The 16,946-nt window shown below is 47.3% G+C and overlaps 1 protein-coding gene across 1 annotated transcript in view; it reads right to left on the bottom strand.

The window, feature by feature from the left end:
- The window catches only part of ANXA5 (annexin A5), a gene marked incomplete at its 3' end in the record, with an annotated part of 28,612 nt that overhangs the window by 5,428 nt on the left and 6,238 nt on the right, over window positions 1-16,946 (bottom strand). Inside the window, exons 2-8 of the mRNA XM_019628776.1 lie at window positions 11,153-11,237; window positions 10,077-10,171; window positions 8,854-8,967; window positions 7,232-7,322; window positions 5,619-5,698; window positions 5,143-5,199; window positions 584-682 (exon numbers count right to left, since the gene is read on the bottom strand). Of these exons, the coding sequence (XP_019484321.1) occupies window positions 584-682; window positions 5,143-5,199; window positions 5,619-5,698; window positions 7,232-7,322; window positions 8,854-8,967; window positions 10,077-10,171; window positions 11,153-11,237 (621 nt within the window). The remainder of the gene's footprint in view (window positions 1-583; window positions 683-5,142; window positions 5,200-5,618; window positions 5,699-7,231; window positions 7,323-8,853; window positions 8,968-10,076; window positions 10,172-11,152; window positions 11,238-16,946) is intronic.

The following is a 16,946-nucleotide window of genomic DNA, read 5'->3' as shown; positions in this document are numbered from 1 at the left end:
GATTCGTTTACCCCCTTCTTTTCTTCTTGCTGTGAAAATGGTCGGTATGTTTGGAGCTGCAGCAGCCATTTTGTGACAATGAGATACAGAGCATAAGAAAGAAAACCAAAACACTCCAGGACAATGGAGCCGAAAAACAGAAAGAGTCCAGGTCCTGCCAAATTAGTCAAGGAATCCGACCTACAGAGCCCAGTTTTTAAAGCCACTATTAGTCGAGTTTTCTGTCACTTGCCACTGACCTCGTTTCCAACCGATACCCCAAGTACTGATAAATGTCCAGAGATAAGGTCTTGGTTACACTAGCTAGGAGGAGGTATTTGGAGTGACTCACAGCTCAGTGATTTGTGACCGAAATGAACAATCTTGAGGCTTAGCTCCCTCGTCACCCCGATTGCAAAAGGTGGATAGTTTGGTGAAAGCTACAATAGCAACGAAGAGAATGAGATTTCTCAAGGTCACCAAAAGGAAGAAATAGAAACACTACTCGTTCAGTAAGCACCCATCGGGTAGCAGGCCTTCCTGCACACTGGCTCCTGCGCTTACAAAATTAACCCAAGTATCTGGAGCACACACACGGTTTTCACTCACCCCTTCTCAAATGAGACACACTTCGTGTTCCAAAGATGGTGATAAACTTCTCTTCATCCGTTCCCCATTTAAGCTCTCCAGCTTGAAACAAAGTCTGTGAAGATTTCAACCACAATTAATAAACGGCTCCTCCACCTCACCTCCAGGCTCTTAATCACCCTTATGTGTTATTCCCTGAATATTAATTCACCTGATCCCTCGTCCTCTGCTTGTGGGTTCTAACGTTCCTCTCAGCAGTGAGCTGAGGTTGGAGCTACCTCGCAGCTTGCCAGAGCTGTGCCACAGAAAACCGCTGGGGCAGAGCAAAGACGCACAGCACTGGCAGAGGTTAAACGTCCCCAAAACATCTGCCCAGAGCCCCAGGCTTTCAAGAGGATGGTGCGGTCAGGGTGGGCAGAGTTCTGCTGAGCTCTCTGCTGACGCGCCCACCTACCGGCTGGGGAGGAAACGCCAGGAGCTGAGCTGTCTCCCTTTTCTGTTTTGCTCGCTCAGTCATGCTCGGTAACACCGGGTGCCAAGTAATTCCATATTTTCTCTTTACAAATGAAAGCCAGCTTAACCAAAGCTAGCCGCAAAAAGTCTTCACATTTCTAAAAGATCACAGTGAAGTTTTAAAAGGTTGTGGGTGCAGGATAGGGCCTGGCACTTAACATTTCCTTGTTGAATAGTTTCAGTTCCATATTTACTTTTTTACATGGAAAGAATATATGCTTTCCAGTGTTCATATAGTTGCTGAAAAAAATTTTTTTACAAACATCGTCATTAAATCTGAGTCTACTTACTGAGGTGCAGATAATTTATCAATACCCAAAGAATCAATAAAATGCCTGTACTACCCTTTTAGTTACTCATTTCAAGGTAAGTAAATCTGTTAAGCCAAAATGAATACAATTTGCTGAGAATGCTACTTAAAGCTGCCCACACCCCACAGGTGGCAAACCAAATAAGGACAGGAAGTAACTCCAGCATGTGTTTGGATGTGAAAATTTTAATCCCAGTATGTTTAAGAATATAAATTATGGTGGTATAGATGTATTTTTTTAATTATATCTCCAGAGAATAAAAAATGGAATTACATCTTTACACTCAATGTTGAAATTAATTCATCTTAATGACACAAACAATATAACCCTGTTCACGTAAGCATGCTCTTCAAAACTGGGGAGAGAATAACATATGTTCATTGAGAAATCTTGTAAAACAGAGAAAAATGTAAATAACAAAAAACGACCGCGAGTCCCCATGTCCTTTAGATCCGGCTTTCTAGCCCGTATGCCTTCCCATGTAGGTGACACACGCTTACCACCCACGGGGGCTCTCCCTGTACGACAAGCACTGCAGGGCGGCTGGGGCCCTCCCGCCTGCCTCCCCAGCGGTCCTGGGTGTCCAGGAATTTCTCCCACAGGTATAGCGGTTGCCTGCTGTATGGGGATGACTGGTGAAATGGCTCTTTTAACGATCATCTCCTGACTTTCTCGGAAGAATTACGTTTGGGATCAATTCTAAAACTTGTTCAGTAAATCCCATGCAGTATAATGACGGCATCTTCAGGGACAGCGAAGACACCTGTTTGTTTGTCCTGCTTTTACACGAGGGCCCTTTCCTCTACATGAGGACACCCGTGTCCGTGGAGCTGTCTGGACGGGGGACGTCACCCCCCAACACACACCACCCCAAGGGGCTTTGCAGTCTGCCCTGAGCAGCTTGGTAACCTCTGGTTCACTGCGAAGTACAGAGGTTCTGGACTCAGGCAGGTCTTGGTCCTCGTCCTCATCTGCGAGTCTTAGAGGAGGCACTTCACCTCCTCTCCAGACCCAGCGTCCTGACTTACAGAGCGGGCACGACATTTCTAGTGCGTCGCTGATGGAGGCTACGCCTTACGAGTGCATTGAACAGTGTCAGCTAACCACTGGCAGGTGCTCAGTAAACACGACCCCCTTTCTCCGCCCACTTCCCTTCTCCCCCCAGAGCGCAAACTTCTCCCCGGGAAAGCCTAAGACAAGGACATGGTGGGGAGGTGAAATCAGCCTGACACCCTCATAACGTAAGAAGTGAAGTGGGCCAGCTACAGGACGTTCAGCCCCAGGAGGCTTATCAAGTCCTGGAATGACAGGAAGCCGAGTGCCAGGTATCAGCAGAGAAAAAACGGAAAAGCTTATGAAAGGGCCCTTCAGTCGTCCGCACTTACTCTCAATTACGAAATCGTCAATTCCCGTTAGTGATAACAGCCCAGCTGCCCTTGCCACAGGTATAAATGGGTGTGTTCCTTTTTCTAAGGCTGAAAGAATCATTGCTTCCAGCCGGCTGAAATTAATAACAACACGTTTAAAAATCAAAGGCTAATGGCCAGTGTGGCATGCAGGTCACTCCTGGTCACCGAGAGGGTAAGGAAAGTCTGGACTCCTAAGGCAGGGATCAGATGCAGTTTCCCCTTCAGGGGTCTGGAGGGTCACACCCCCTGCATGACAGCTAAGTGACACCAATACGGCCTCCCCAGGTACTCAGTGTGGTCCCAGGACCCCATGGCATCACCCACTGAGGGCTGTGAGCAAAGTGGAATGGGGCCCCGCCCCAACTGAGGCAGGACCTGCCGCGGAGCGAGGTCCCGGGCGGTGAGTCTGAGGAGCACGGTCCTGCAGCGAGGGCTCTGAGCAGGGAGGTCATTGGAAACAGGTGAGCACGAGGTGTCCACCAGCCCCTTCCCACTGAGCCTCGCCTCAGCCCGCTAACGGCCCTCGGCAGCCACCTGAGGACACAGGGCTGGCCCTTGGAAAGCGTCCAGGAGTCCTGCCCACTGAGAGCAGGTGCGAGTGTCAGCCTGTGCCCACCGAGCACACAGCCCTCAGTGCCTGGCAAGCACGGTGGTCTCGGCATGAGCGAGGCCCTACAGCTGGGACGGGGGTTTGTGGGGCTGCTCCGGCCCCCTCCCCTCCCGCGGGGAGTTGAGCTGAACGCGTGCTTCCCATCAGTATTAATCAGCCCTCCTTCCCGCAGAGGATGCGGAGACTGTCATATAGTGAAAGGCACGAGGCTGCACAGGCCCAGCTGGGAATCCACTGCTATCGGGGGGCCATGGGCTTGTTTCTCAAGTCTCTGAGCCTCAGATTCCTTATCTATGAAAGGGAAACTGTCCCCTGTACTGTAATCACGCACGGATTCACCCATCAGTTACATACTGAGTACCCACTCCATGCCAGGAGCTGAGGATGCAAACTGGACTGACAGCTCACAGGGCCCTGGGCAGGCAGTTGGGTAAACGGAGATTTGGGACTGGTGAGGAGGACAGTGACACACCTGTGCAAGCACACAGTCTTCCCCGGAAGGGGCACTTGGGGGGTCAGGCAGGGCTTCCTGAGAAGTAGCTAACCTGAGGACTGACCCTTGAAGAAGAATCTATAGGGTGAATAGGGTGGAAGGGATGGCAGGAGAAAGAGAGGCACAGGAGAGACAGGCTGGAGTTAAGAAAGCAAGAGACAGGTAACGGAGAGGTCATGAGCCACATTGAGGGGCCTGGATGTCAGCCTGAGGAGAGTGGGAGCCACCAAAGCATTTCAGGGTTTTCAGCAGGGACGTGACACAACACGTTCACATTTTATAAGGGACAGTGAGGCAGGCGTCACACTGCACAGACAGCCCTCAGGAGACATCGTTCCCTTTCCCATCTCTCCAGCCAGGCAGAGATGGCAGCATCCCCCAGCCACTGGGAAAGCAGCCAGCCCAGAAGAATCACACTGCTCCCCTCTCTCCTGTTAGCAGAAGGGTCACACATGCAGCGGCCGCTTTACAGAGAAGTCAGTAGGACGGGCACGTGGCTCTTCCTTGTCCACTGGTGCGTGACGGACAATCAGACTGTGTATTTTATTTCCTGACATGTGACCAGGGAGGCAGAACTGCCGTAAGTGATTCGAGGAACCCAAGTCATCCCTGTATTGCCAGTTTCCGGTTCTCAAGTCTACTGTCGCAAGTTCCCTCACACTTATTTCTATATCTGACGATGCTGTAAACCACACAGAGGCTACAGTAGGGTTTAAACACTTACATGCAATTTTCATTTGGAACTCACTAAAAATCAGCCAACAAAAAGAGCAATCCTACTTAGAATTCTCTGAAAGGAAAGGTGAAGGGATTTCCAAATACTACCACAATTTGTCATCTATTATATAATAAAACACCACATATCACTAAAACACTTTATTCTTTACCCTCTCCTGCCCAGAGACCTACTGCCTCTTTGGCAGAGGGTTTAATAACACCTGCGTTCTCTTGGAAAATTCTCTATTTTATGAATGTTCCATAATCACACATATAAAAACTAAGGTATCTAGGTGAGACTCACAATTTATGTAATCTGTTTCATTTCAGCTTTGGATAAAATATTTTGTTGGCCAGATCAAAATGAGAGGCCTCTACTTACATGGGTCTCATGATTTGTCAGGGACCCACAAATAAGATCATTGTAGAGGCTATTCCGCATACATTAGGACTCTTTATTCCCATGGGCTCTTCTTCATTTACATGTCATAACAAGGGCATCACATATGAGGCCTCGCTCACCTGGGCATCCTGTTCCACCTGAGCTTCATCAATTGCCGTGCTGGGGTCTCTATTGGCCTATAAGAGATAACACGTCATCTTACTGAATTACATGAGCATTTTCATGCAGAAGGAAAAATGGTTCCACCTGAGGGTTATGCACATAAAGCTTTTTCTCTTAAAAATCACAGGCTTTGATTAAGATCACATCAGTCCTACAATATTCCACATTATCACACAGCACTGTCCGAAACCAATCTGACCCTCTTGACTCTGAATTCTAAAATAGGACAGTGAAATCTGAAAAAACTGTGAGTTAGCTGTGAAGAGTTCCGGTCAGATCTTCTGAAACACAAACACACGCAGGCACCACACAGACACAAGGAAGCAAGCACCAGAAACGATGGAAAGAATTTTAAGTGACCGTGCTTAACCAGATTCAGACCGGTCTAGTTTCACATTTTTTAATCAGCCTGGAAACAGTCTCCACCCAGTACCTGAAGGAGAACCACCAGCATCCTCTGGTAGTACCCCGAGGTGTCCCCCACCACATCGTCTTCCAGGCTGGAGCCGTACTCTGCAATAGAAGAATGGCACACTTATCTACAGCGTCTCCCAACCAGGGAAAGAAGTCCTGCCCCATTAACCAGGTGGAGGAGACACACAGGAAGACATATCTGATTAGCACAAATGTTCCATTCTCCATCTCTGAGTGCTCGAAAGACGAAAGGCATTGCTCTAAGTGAGCGGCTGGAGGAAAACAAATTAGTCTCCCGTAAGCACTGGGCTCCAGCCTACATCATGACGCCGCCTTTCAGAAATGCTCAACCAATGTAGTTACTAATCTGTAGACACACAAGGCACTTTGTCGTGTTTTCTTTCCAATGGTTTACGATTGTCTGCCATCATCTGAGTTTCCTTTCTTTGGGCACGGCCACTCCTTCCCCTAGTAAGAAATTTTTCCTCTGCGGCCAATAAAGTTAACTCTGGGAGACAGCAGTGGTATTTTAAAATATGCCCCTTCCCACCTCTGTTTCTAACTATTCAATATGAGACCACAGGAAGGGGACAGCCGGACCAGAGGAGTCTGTCTACAGCCCCTTTCACTCTTGGACAGCTGCCGTTGAAGGAAGGGGGTAATACCCTAAGGCACTCAAATATTTCATCATTCTTTGAAAGCAGACAAACTTTAAAACCTGAAACTTCTATTTTAAAAGGTCCACAAAACTTACATGTTTATTTCAATCAGTTACCCAAATACAAAGCCTTGAAGGAATCTTTTACTCCTTCTCTACTCCAGCACCATCTATAATTAAACATCCAGTCCTTTTAAACACTTCTTCCCTCTGATTTATTGCCCGCACACTCCCACCACCCAGGCTGGGCCGGAGCGTCCCTCCCCCACACAGCCGCCTAACCAGCCTCCCGATGCAAACCTCCTCCTTCCCTGCATTGTTCCCGCAGGACTCCACTCCCACTCGGGAGCTGCCCGTGCCCTTGGCTCAAGTCCAAACTTGGACTCCAATCACAGGACACCCTCCGTGACAGCCTAAGTGCTTCTTCGTCGCCACAGTGGACATGAACATCTCCTCCACTACGTCTGCTTCTCTGCTCCCTCAGCACACTTTTCTCAGTGCGGCTGTCATCACACTGCAGACAGTGGGTGACCCAACCTACCTCTTCACCTCCCACACCCACCTCTCGTCACAGACCCGACTCGCTCTGACGGCACCACACAGCCGCTCCTGTCCATCCAATGCTGTGATGGCCTCTCTTCCTGAATGAACTCTTCCACTGAGTATTTCTGGTGTTTGACTAGAGTTTGAATTTTACTGCCCTTTAACTACTGACGTTTTTCTAAGTCATGTCACCCCTAAATAGACTGCAGCTTATAAATACTAAATAGTTGTGCATGTATTATAGTAAAAGGTGGTCATTTCCCTACTGAAGGAGAGAACTGGCTTGGAGTACTGCTTCTTACCCATCCCCACATTCATTCATCCTGCAGTCCCCTGTGGCCTGCCTCCTGGAACTGCGAAGACCTGCACTGACTTGAGAGAAACGAAAAAGCGACAGCGGAGACGAAGGAAACCCAATTAGAAACACGTACCTTCTTCATAAACTTGCTTTATGGCTGTCAGCTCTTCAGGGGTCCTCGAAGCAATAATTTCTGTCAGTACTTTTTCATTTGTCCCTGCTCCCTATGTGATTTATTTTTAACAGAAAAAAAAAAAACATGTCAATGAGATTAAAAAGAAAGTGCTTTTCCTAGAATAGATGTTACCCAAATTGCATAATTATAGAAATAGTATCCAACATAACATTCATTTCTTTGTATATGAGTTCTATTAGTTAAAGAAATAAGGAATTTCAAACTAATTTTCTTTCCAAAAGCAATTTTATCCCTTTCTGTCTAATGAAAAACAATGTTTACTGCATGTATGAGTGTATACATAATAGATTATGTAAATTTGCAATTTTATCAGTTTGATTCTAAATAGCTTAAAAGTAAAACATTTTAATGAAACATAAAATTAAAAAAAGGGGTGAAATAGAAAAAATTTAAACTTCACATAGATTTACATGGAGGAGCACTGATACTTACGCACTCTGTACCTCAAAACATAAACCTCTGCCCCCAAATTAACTGTTCTGTGATCCACAGGCAGCAGCAGAGGGTACAATAAATATAGCATTGCTTAGTTATTAGGAATTGAATCAGCAAAAGGAACTGGGATGCGCTTTTTGGATTTTTGGAAAATAATTTTAGTCAGTTTTCCTTTTCCTGATTATATCAATACTGCTAAATTAGGAGATACAAGCAACGATAGAGCTGAACTTAATTTCAAAGCCTTGTTTTCTTTGTATTTCTGTTTCTTACCAAAAATCAAGCACTGAAAAACACCTAAGTTTATGGTCTGGCAGAATTTCAGCTACTACTAACATTTCAGAAGCACTTCCCAAAAACGCCCTTTTGTTCAATAAGGTGAGATGTTTATTTCAAAAGAATCGTTGCAGGAAAATGAAGAAAATAAGCACAGAGAGGCTCCTAAGTTGATAAACCTCCTTTTCCTTCCACTCCTCAGAATCCCTGAGCCACAACCTCCTTGTTGTCAAATTTGTTTCCTCTTGCCTTCACAATCTAACCGCTTATGATTTGTTTCCTGTCCCATGAGTCAGAACCAATGTTCCAATTGAGTCACATTTACACAATATTCCAAACAGTAGTCATGGGAATACACATTCAGTTATCTGCTACAGTGCAATTACAACAAGTTTACCAGCTACTTTATTTTAGTTTAGAAGTAAAGAAGGAAAGGTGTAGTATAAGAACACCTTATCTGAAAATTCTCTCTGAAGCTTTTTTTTAACCTAAAATGATTAACAATATCCTTGTTCCCTAATCAGCCAACTTGCTATTTTAAAAGATACAATACGTAACCTGTAACATTTTTAAAAACAATCACAAAAGTAGGCCTGAAAACAAAATATAAAAGTCTGTAGTAAAAGCATTAAAATTTAATGTAGCCACTATTATTGAGTTAACTATGCAAAAGATTAAATGATACACTTGTAATTTTCTCCCTCCTTTTCTTCTTATTGCCTCCTACAGTTTTGTTCTCCAAGAAACCCTCACTGAAATCATGCAAATAAGTTTAACATAAAAAACGAGGTGACGTAATGACCAACACGAACGGCATCACGTGAGGAACGCTCCTCGACCTCCTTTACCTTTAGGGCGTGCTTCAGTTCGTAGGCGTCATAAAGCCAAGAGGGCTTCATCAGAGCCACGATCAGTTTTTCAAATTTTCCAGTCAGTTCTGACTTCAGGTCGTCCAGGAGGTCCTAAGCCACAGAAAACACCATTTGTTAGAGCCACGCTCCTCTTAAATATGAACGACAGCCTCTGCCCTGATGAATTCCTTTATGTTGCCATCTCCAAGGAGAAGTGAGGCACATGAGTGAAACGAACCCTAAAACTCTGAGTAACGTGCTTCCGACACCCAACCTAAAGCTTAAGTAAAGCAAAGCCACTTATGTGTCAAGGTAGTTGTTTTCAAGAGATGTTTTTCTTAACTTCAAGAGTTAAAAAAAATATATACTTTGAATACTAAACAAAATAACTTTGACTACTTTAAAAGTAAGCTAAAAATATTCTGTTTTTAAAATACCCTTTTGAGAAAGATGTTATAGCTTAAAAAAAAATTCTGCCAAAAATAATCATAAATGCCTTTTTACAAAACAAAACTTGGCTTATCGTACCTAAACAAAACAAATGTTTCTCTCCTTTCAATATCTAACAATATTCTAACACGTAATGGGTTACATTCATTACTGTGTTCCTGCCTACCGAGCGGCAATGGCACCATGGGGAATCTGCATATAATTATGAAAACAAAAGCAGTGTTCCCATCCATTTCAGTTTCGACACACCAGACAACTCGAAATTGTTTCTTTTTCTTGCTTTGCATTTGTTTCACAATTAAATGATGAACAAAATTTTTCACAATAAAACTACATTTAAGTTTTTCATGTATGCATTATCATTTAGTAACAAATTTAATTTTTACTTTGAATTGTCCAGACTCATTTACTAAAATACCATTCCAAAAGGAACCAAGACTGTGACTGTCACAACAAAACACTGTTACACAGGTGGCACCTAGAAAGTAGACACTGAACTCATCCTGGGTGGGAACACAGAAGCGGGCAGTTCTCACCACGGGGTCTTCGGGCGTCCCCAGCGTCATGAAAGGAAAAAGCGGTTATGTGAGGACAAGTTGGGTGAGCATGACATACCAAAGGCTGGTAATTAAGAAGCTGGAAAGGAAGAAAGGAGTAGGAAAGTCAGAGTCGCTAAAAAATGATGTTTACAAAGGGATGTTTGTCGATTCCAAACCAGCCTCACACACACAGCTGCTCTCCGCCTCCCCTGGGATGGAGCGCGCTCTTACCCGGCCGTAGAGCGTCTTAAAAGCCTCGGCGATTTCCTGGCGCTGAGGGTTGCTGCGGGATGTCAGCAGGGTCAGGATGCTCTCCTCATCCGTACCTGCAATTTGTGTTCAACAATTACATCTGGGCTCCCACGCACCTGCTCTGTCACCTTTGTCCCCGGCTCCCAGTCACCTTAATTCCTTATGTCATAAACTATCATATTACATCATCTATTAAACTATAAAATTTACAATACATAAAATGTTGTATTTCCAATGTATACTGCCCCCTATTCCTGACGCACTGTGAAGCTAGTGGGAAAAGACTGCTGACTGTTTAAAAACTTGGTGCACCTGGTTTTTCTTGAAACAAATAGTTACTCAAGTGATGGCTATTCGCAAGGCCCAGTGTGCTGGGCATTCCAGGGCCTGAGAGAGGAGAGAGATGTAGACCCTGGTTTCAAGTTACAGACAATTTAGGGTAAAAATACAGGAACTGTGAGTGGAGGCAGAATGGAACGTGCCCAGGAGAGGTCCAGGTGTTCAAGAGAATTCAAAGGAGGTTCTCTGAGCCCACAGGAGCTGGAAGGAAGTTTGGGGAACGCTTTATGGACACGGTGACAACCAAACAGTGTGGAAGGACGGAAGGGTTCTGACAGGCTGTGGTACGAAGGAGAAGGGTGAGCTTTCAGAATGAGAGCAAAGTTCAGCAGCAGCGAAAAATGGGCAGATAACCGGCCCGGCACAGCTGGCCAGAGAGCACGGGCAGCAGCGTGAGAGGAGGCAGCCGGCGAGGAGGGCTGGGGCCCGGGGACCTCGCAGGAGTCGGCACACAGCTGGGGGTCGCTCTCAGGACCGTCCGCTTCCCTCCTCGGTCAGCGCCCACACAGCTAAGGCTGAAAGGCTACATGGCAACGAGGCTGAGCTGACGCCTGTTCAGGTGTGGACACTGCATCCCAGGGATGGTCAGACACTGTACATTTCCTCTTCCTACACACCAGATCAAAACATTCTAAAACTAATCTTGCTGGAAATCAGTGGCTGTGTTTTGGAAACCCCCGTCGCTCTGCTGCAGAACACGGAGGGGCTGAACTCACCCAGGCCTTTCATGGCCTTCCGCAGAGCTTCCGCGTCAGCCTGCGCATCAAACCCGGGGTAGTCGGTGACAGTGCCTCTGAGAACCTGAGGGGGACACACAGTGCATTACGGACAGCACAACCAGGACAACAGCACACAGCATAAACAGCAGCACCATGCCCAGTTCATACATACATTTGCCATCTGATGAGCTGTGTCACCCCATTTGAAAGGGGAAGTGGACCACTGACGGCGCCACTAAGCAGGACCAGTTCAGCGCACAAGCCATCAGGGCCCAACTGCAAACCGTGACTGGGGAGGCTGCTCCCAGGCCTCTTGCTTGGGCATCGCCCCCGGGGAGCCCCACCAGCACCCTGGATTCACTCCCCGCAGGCTTCTTTCCCAGTAAGCCCCTCCCCACTGTGATCTGGGGGCCTCAGCGCCTGCATTAAAGCTGGAAGCCCCACCCAGGCACTCAGCTCTGAGCGATGCTCTTAGGACGTAAGTTTTCCCCCAGGCCTGTTTCTTTATCCTTATGAGGGATGTTAAGATGACCCCCTTTAAGATAACCCTGAAAAGATACTTGGTAATTCATGTGCCAGAAGAATACAGATCTTTGAATTTAGAACTTCATAAAGGTATACCGGAAAACATTCTTTGTAAGATTTCCTGCTACATATTATTTTTTAATATATACAGTGCTTGCAATCATCAATAAATTTTAATGTTTCCCCCAAAAGAGTCTGTAATACCATTAGATATTTATTTAGCATCAGAACTTGATTGAGTCACAACTTTATCTTATGATAAAGGGAGGCTCCCAGCGTTCGCTTTTACCAAGAAATGTTTTTGAAGTACCTCAGAACTCCTGCTAAGCTCCCATCTAAAACTGAAAAATAAACAGCTCTGAGGGGGAGAGGCCGGCTTACAGTCATATGTGCTTTACGATGAATGCATGGAAGCACGCTCACCGGCGAAGAAAGAAATTTCTCTTCCACCTCCACCTCCAATTGCTGCATTTGCAACAATATCATAACACCAACCAAATAAAAACGATGACAAGCAAGACAGCCGCGGGGAAGAACTTCCACGGGCACAGTTCCAAAGGTCAGCCCGGTGACCTTCTCTCACGCCTTCAGGAAAGCAGCAGTCGTGGATCCAGCAGAACAGGCTCCCTCCTTGACCAAACTTAGGCAGGCTCCTGACCCTCTTTACAGAGGCCTGGTCCTCTGCCGGCCTACCCCAGTTGTAGCAAGAATCCTGCTCCATCAGCTTAGGGGGAACCCCCAGCCCTGACATCTGTTCAGCTTCCTCACCCCCGTCTTTGATGTGTAGTCTGTGGGCTGCCTTTAGCAAGAACCGCCACGCCCTTGAAACCTCCTCTTAGTAACTTTCCGTCCACAGACACCCTCGCCCTGCTCACTGGCTATAAATCCCCAGTTGCTTTTGCTATATTTGGACTTGAACCCATCTCTGTCCCCTGTTGCAACAGACTTGAATAAAGTCTTCCTCACCATTTTGACAAGGGTCAGAATAATTATTTTCTTTAACAGTTCTTCTTTCCTCTGAACAACAGAGTCCCCACGAGAGAACCTGCAGTGTTGTGAGCAAGAGCCCAAAGAGCACAGTCCCGGGGAGACGGGTGCTTCCCAGGGCGGCCTCCCGGCCCCATGGTGCCAACCTCTGTCCCCGAGCCAAACAAAAAGGATTGTAGCCAAGGAAAGGGGCGGAGCCTTGCTCCCACTCATCTCACGGGGCGGGGGGCGGGGGGGGGGTCATGAACTCAGCCCAAGCTCTTCATTCTATCAGGTGGGAACCCACCCACACCAGGCTTGTCTCCACTTCTACCCTGTCTAAAAGCACACAGACAGGGCCAGCCAAGTGACACACTGGTTGGCTTGGGACACCAGCTCTGAGCATCAGGGCCCCGGTTCGGATCCCACATGAGGGCCAGTGACACTGCCCTCTACAGCTAAGATGGTGAACAACAGCTAGACCTGGAGCTGGGTTGCCATGAGTCGCCGGCGACGACGTAGGCTGCAGTAAAACTGCAGTGGGTTGCCATGAGCTACCTTGAGTGGCCAGCAGCCTGCGTGAGCAGCCAGCAGCTAGTGTGAGCTGCCAAGAGCCACTGTGAGTGGCCGTCCAACGGCCGGCGACCGATCTGTCTTACCCGGGAAGAGCGCAATGATAATACCAACATGGACCAGTGAAGCGACGTCCTCCACAACTAGACTGAAGAACAAAAGGATAGCAACTTGTCTGTTCTCCTTCCCCAATTCCCCAATAAAATCTTTAAATAAATAAATAAATAAATAAATAAATAAAAGCACAGATGCAAAAAGACAATAACTTCCCTTCTAGTAGTTCTATAGCTTGAGCCACGTGAAACTGGAGGACTGAACACTGGTAGTTTCACATGGTTCTACAGAAGAGGAGTAATAGCTTGGGAGGTAAATTGGTGAGATTTGAGAAGATGGCCCATCACAGCTGGCACGGTGGGAAAGTTCGATCAGGACAAACTGCAATTCCCCTCTGTTCGGTGGGACGACTTCAAATCTGTTATGAAGACACCGTGAATATCACTGTGAAAACGAATCAACACCACGGGCTCTCTCAATGCGAGAACCGAGTCTGGCGGTGGCTTAGTTCAGCTGTCTGCTTACCCATTCACTCAACAACCATTGTCTGCATGCCTCCACGTGCCTGGTATGGTACTGGTCACTAGGAAAAAGTCACAATCTCTGAAGTCAGGGGAAAGTGACAGGCACGTAAAAAATGAAGTGCAGCGGAGTACACACCGAGGTTTCCCCAGGGTGATGTGGAAAAATTGGAAAAACCTCCCCCAATGTCTCGAAAGCTGCCTGTGATTTGGCAGGCAGGCTCAGGACGCAGAGAAGGGCAGGAAGGTGCCCAGCACGCACAGACGAGTGGAGAATGGAACAAACAATCTGCTGAAGGGCTAAATGTACAACAGGCTGGAACGAGTGGTGCTGTTAGATAAAGAACCAACCAGAGAAGGTCACAGGGGCGCGGGGGGGCTGGAAAGTCATGCTGGGAGGTGCCGACTTCATCCTATCGGCAAGGGGAAGAAGTCCTCAGAGGACATTACGCCTGAAGAACAGTGTCAACTCTGCACAGCCGTGTTACCACGGCAGCAAGGGGACAGCGGAACGGACTACACAAGAGTGGAGACAGGAAGACTGCTTAAAACTGTGAACACAGGAAGATAAGAGGACCTTTAAGTGAGGAGCAGCAGAAATGGAAAGGCAAAGAGAGACAGAACGGGGCGGGGCCGGGGCAGGAGAAACCACTTAGGAGGATGCCTTTTTTGTGTGGGGAACAGGACAGCTGGTTTTGCCTTTCTCCACAGCAGGCCGACTGGAAGAGAAGTGGGCACGCAGGTGGCACCGGGAGCTGCGGGGGGTCAGGGGTCACACAGGGCAGTGATAACGGGGCAGGAAGAAGAGCCAGAGGAGAAGGGAGGGTCGCCTGCAGTCGGAACGGCCGGCCGCTTACGCCCGCTGAGTGCAGCCAGGAGCCAGGCACCGAGCTCAGAGCTCCCCGTGGGTCACCGCAGGGAAACCCCATGTCACCGGTGAAGAAACACTGGCTTAGAAAGGTCTGGCCGATCACCCAAGGGACCAGCAAGCAAGGAGCAGAGCTGGGACTGGGGGCCTCGCAGAGGCAAAGAGAAAATGCAGAGGGATGGGATGGACGCCAAAGGAGAAAACCGGTCCACGAGGAAAGGGGGAGGGCACTTCCCAAACCGCAGGGAGTCCAGGAAGGGGGCATGCGGGAAAGGGCCGTTGGACTTGGTAACCAGGGCACGGGGGCACTGAAAGCCTGGCCGGGGGGCCGGAAGAGTACACTGAGGCAGCGTGTCTCTGTGAACCCCATTCTACAAACAATGCTTCTGAAAACATACTTTTAAAAACACTTCATCCAGTTTATGGGCTATGAAGCAGTTGCTAACAGAGGAAGTAAAAACGGCTGAAGTGAAGAACAAAGGAGACAGCAGAGATTTGGCTTAAAAAGCTGGGACTGAAGGAAATCAGGTGAAGAAGGAAGAAAGGAGCCTCAGATTCTCAGCCACTATGAACAAGAAGTAACTGCTGGCTGTATTTTCGAGAGCTTTCCAGAAATTGGGAAACGCTTTTGTTACATTCCATTTGGTTTGAGTCACTGTGAACGCCAGCAAAGCCACATGGGGTTTAGGGGCCAGATGTGAATCAGACATGAGTCACGGGGCAGAGCCTGCGTGGGACATCCTGTCCAAGCCTGTCCCGCCCACACAAAATAGTGGGCACTGGACAAACGGAACCATACATGACTCAGACGAGGGCTCCCCCTGCTGCCTGTGGGTCCCAGGAGCCCCGGGTCGGGCGTTTACACCTCCCCAGGGGAACCCCAAGTGTACGCAGCTATGGCGTTCCCCTCACCCACCCGCAGTTCCCCCTCACCCACCTTTATCCTCTGCCACCCGTGCCTTTTCAAGGGAATGACATAATCTCAGACAATATGTGGCCAAAGTATATAATTCACTTTTAACTCTCACCTTCAAAATTATCCATTCTTCCAGCTCTGTAATTTTATTGACTTTTTTTTGTTTGCTCTAAATAAAAAAGTTCTTTACCTTCAAAGGTTAGCTATGCCAAAATAAAATAAAATGGATAAAATTAAACCAAAAAAAAGTGAAGAGTTGCTTTTCTAGACAGAATTGAAAGACACAGGAAAATAATACAGAAATAACAACCTCAGATTTAAAGATGCGGACACATTCGCCTGCCTGGAACATTTTAAATTGATGCTTTCCTGAAGGCACAGGGCAGAACTAAGCCCTCTTCAAGTGCGTCTTTCAGTGCAATGAAAAGACCACCCACACCCCCTCCACACAACACGAGCAGGAGTCAGACACCATAAAGAACCATTATAGACAGCAACGGTTCAGTGTGGGCTTTTGTTTCGCAAAAAGCCTCTGCAGGGCCCACCGGGCGGAGCTCTGCCCTGTCCCACTCCAGCCAGAGCACAGGCCCACTAACACGTCCTGTGATAATGGGTCCCACTGATGAGCAAAGAAAAAGTCGAAAATTACTGTACGAAGGAAGAAATGAGATGGCAAGAAGAGGAAAAAGCCAGTGTGACAAGACTACAATTAGAGCTGCAAAGTAAAAAAATTGAAAAAAAAAACAGGACCTCCAAGAGGACTGAGGGGTAGCAGCACACATACAATCAGGGGTCAGAGATAAGATCTCAAGCCCTATCCCACCCCTTGCTCCAATCCCATCAGAAAAGGGGAAAGTGAGAGCTCAAAGCCTTCAACCCAAATTGACCTGTAACGATTGCTTAGCTTTGCCTAGCTTCCTTTCCCTTTCATGCTTGTTATTTTTGCTTCTTCGCTTTTCATCTAATTATCCCACCTGTGACCTCCTTCAAATCGAGTGTAAGGGAAAAGCATCACTATAAATTAGTTCAAATTAGTTTAAGTTAAATGCACAGTAGAAAAGTTTTTAAGTAACTTAACACAAAGACTGTGTCAGTATGATTCAGATTTTTTGTTGCCTGTCCTTAATGCTGCCATGACAGCCTCCCGGCCAATATAAGAATGTTCTGCTGGCAAATACCGATAAAATGGAAAGCTAACCTGTCCATGAACCATGGTGGCCTTAAGTTAGTTACGTGGGTGAATACATTAGCCTCAATAGGTTCACATGGGGGCGGGGGGGGGGGGGGGTACCTAACTGTCCACTGGGCGTTCTGTGTGTAGCGCTTCAAAAGCTTATCACTAACCGATTCATTCACACCAATGCCTCG

This window comes from Hipposideros armiger, unplaced genomic scaffold, assembly GCF_001890085.2.
Source record: "Hipposideros armiger isolate ML-2016 unplaced genomic scaffold, ASM189008v1 scaffold_1, whole genome shotgun sequence".
NCBI lineage: Eukaryota > Metazoa > Chordata > Mammalia > Chiroptera > Hipposideridae > Hipposideros > Hipposideros armiger.
Note: the sequence above shows the minus strand (reverse complement) of the source record. Positions and strands in the feature narration are given on the sequence as shown.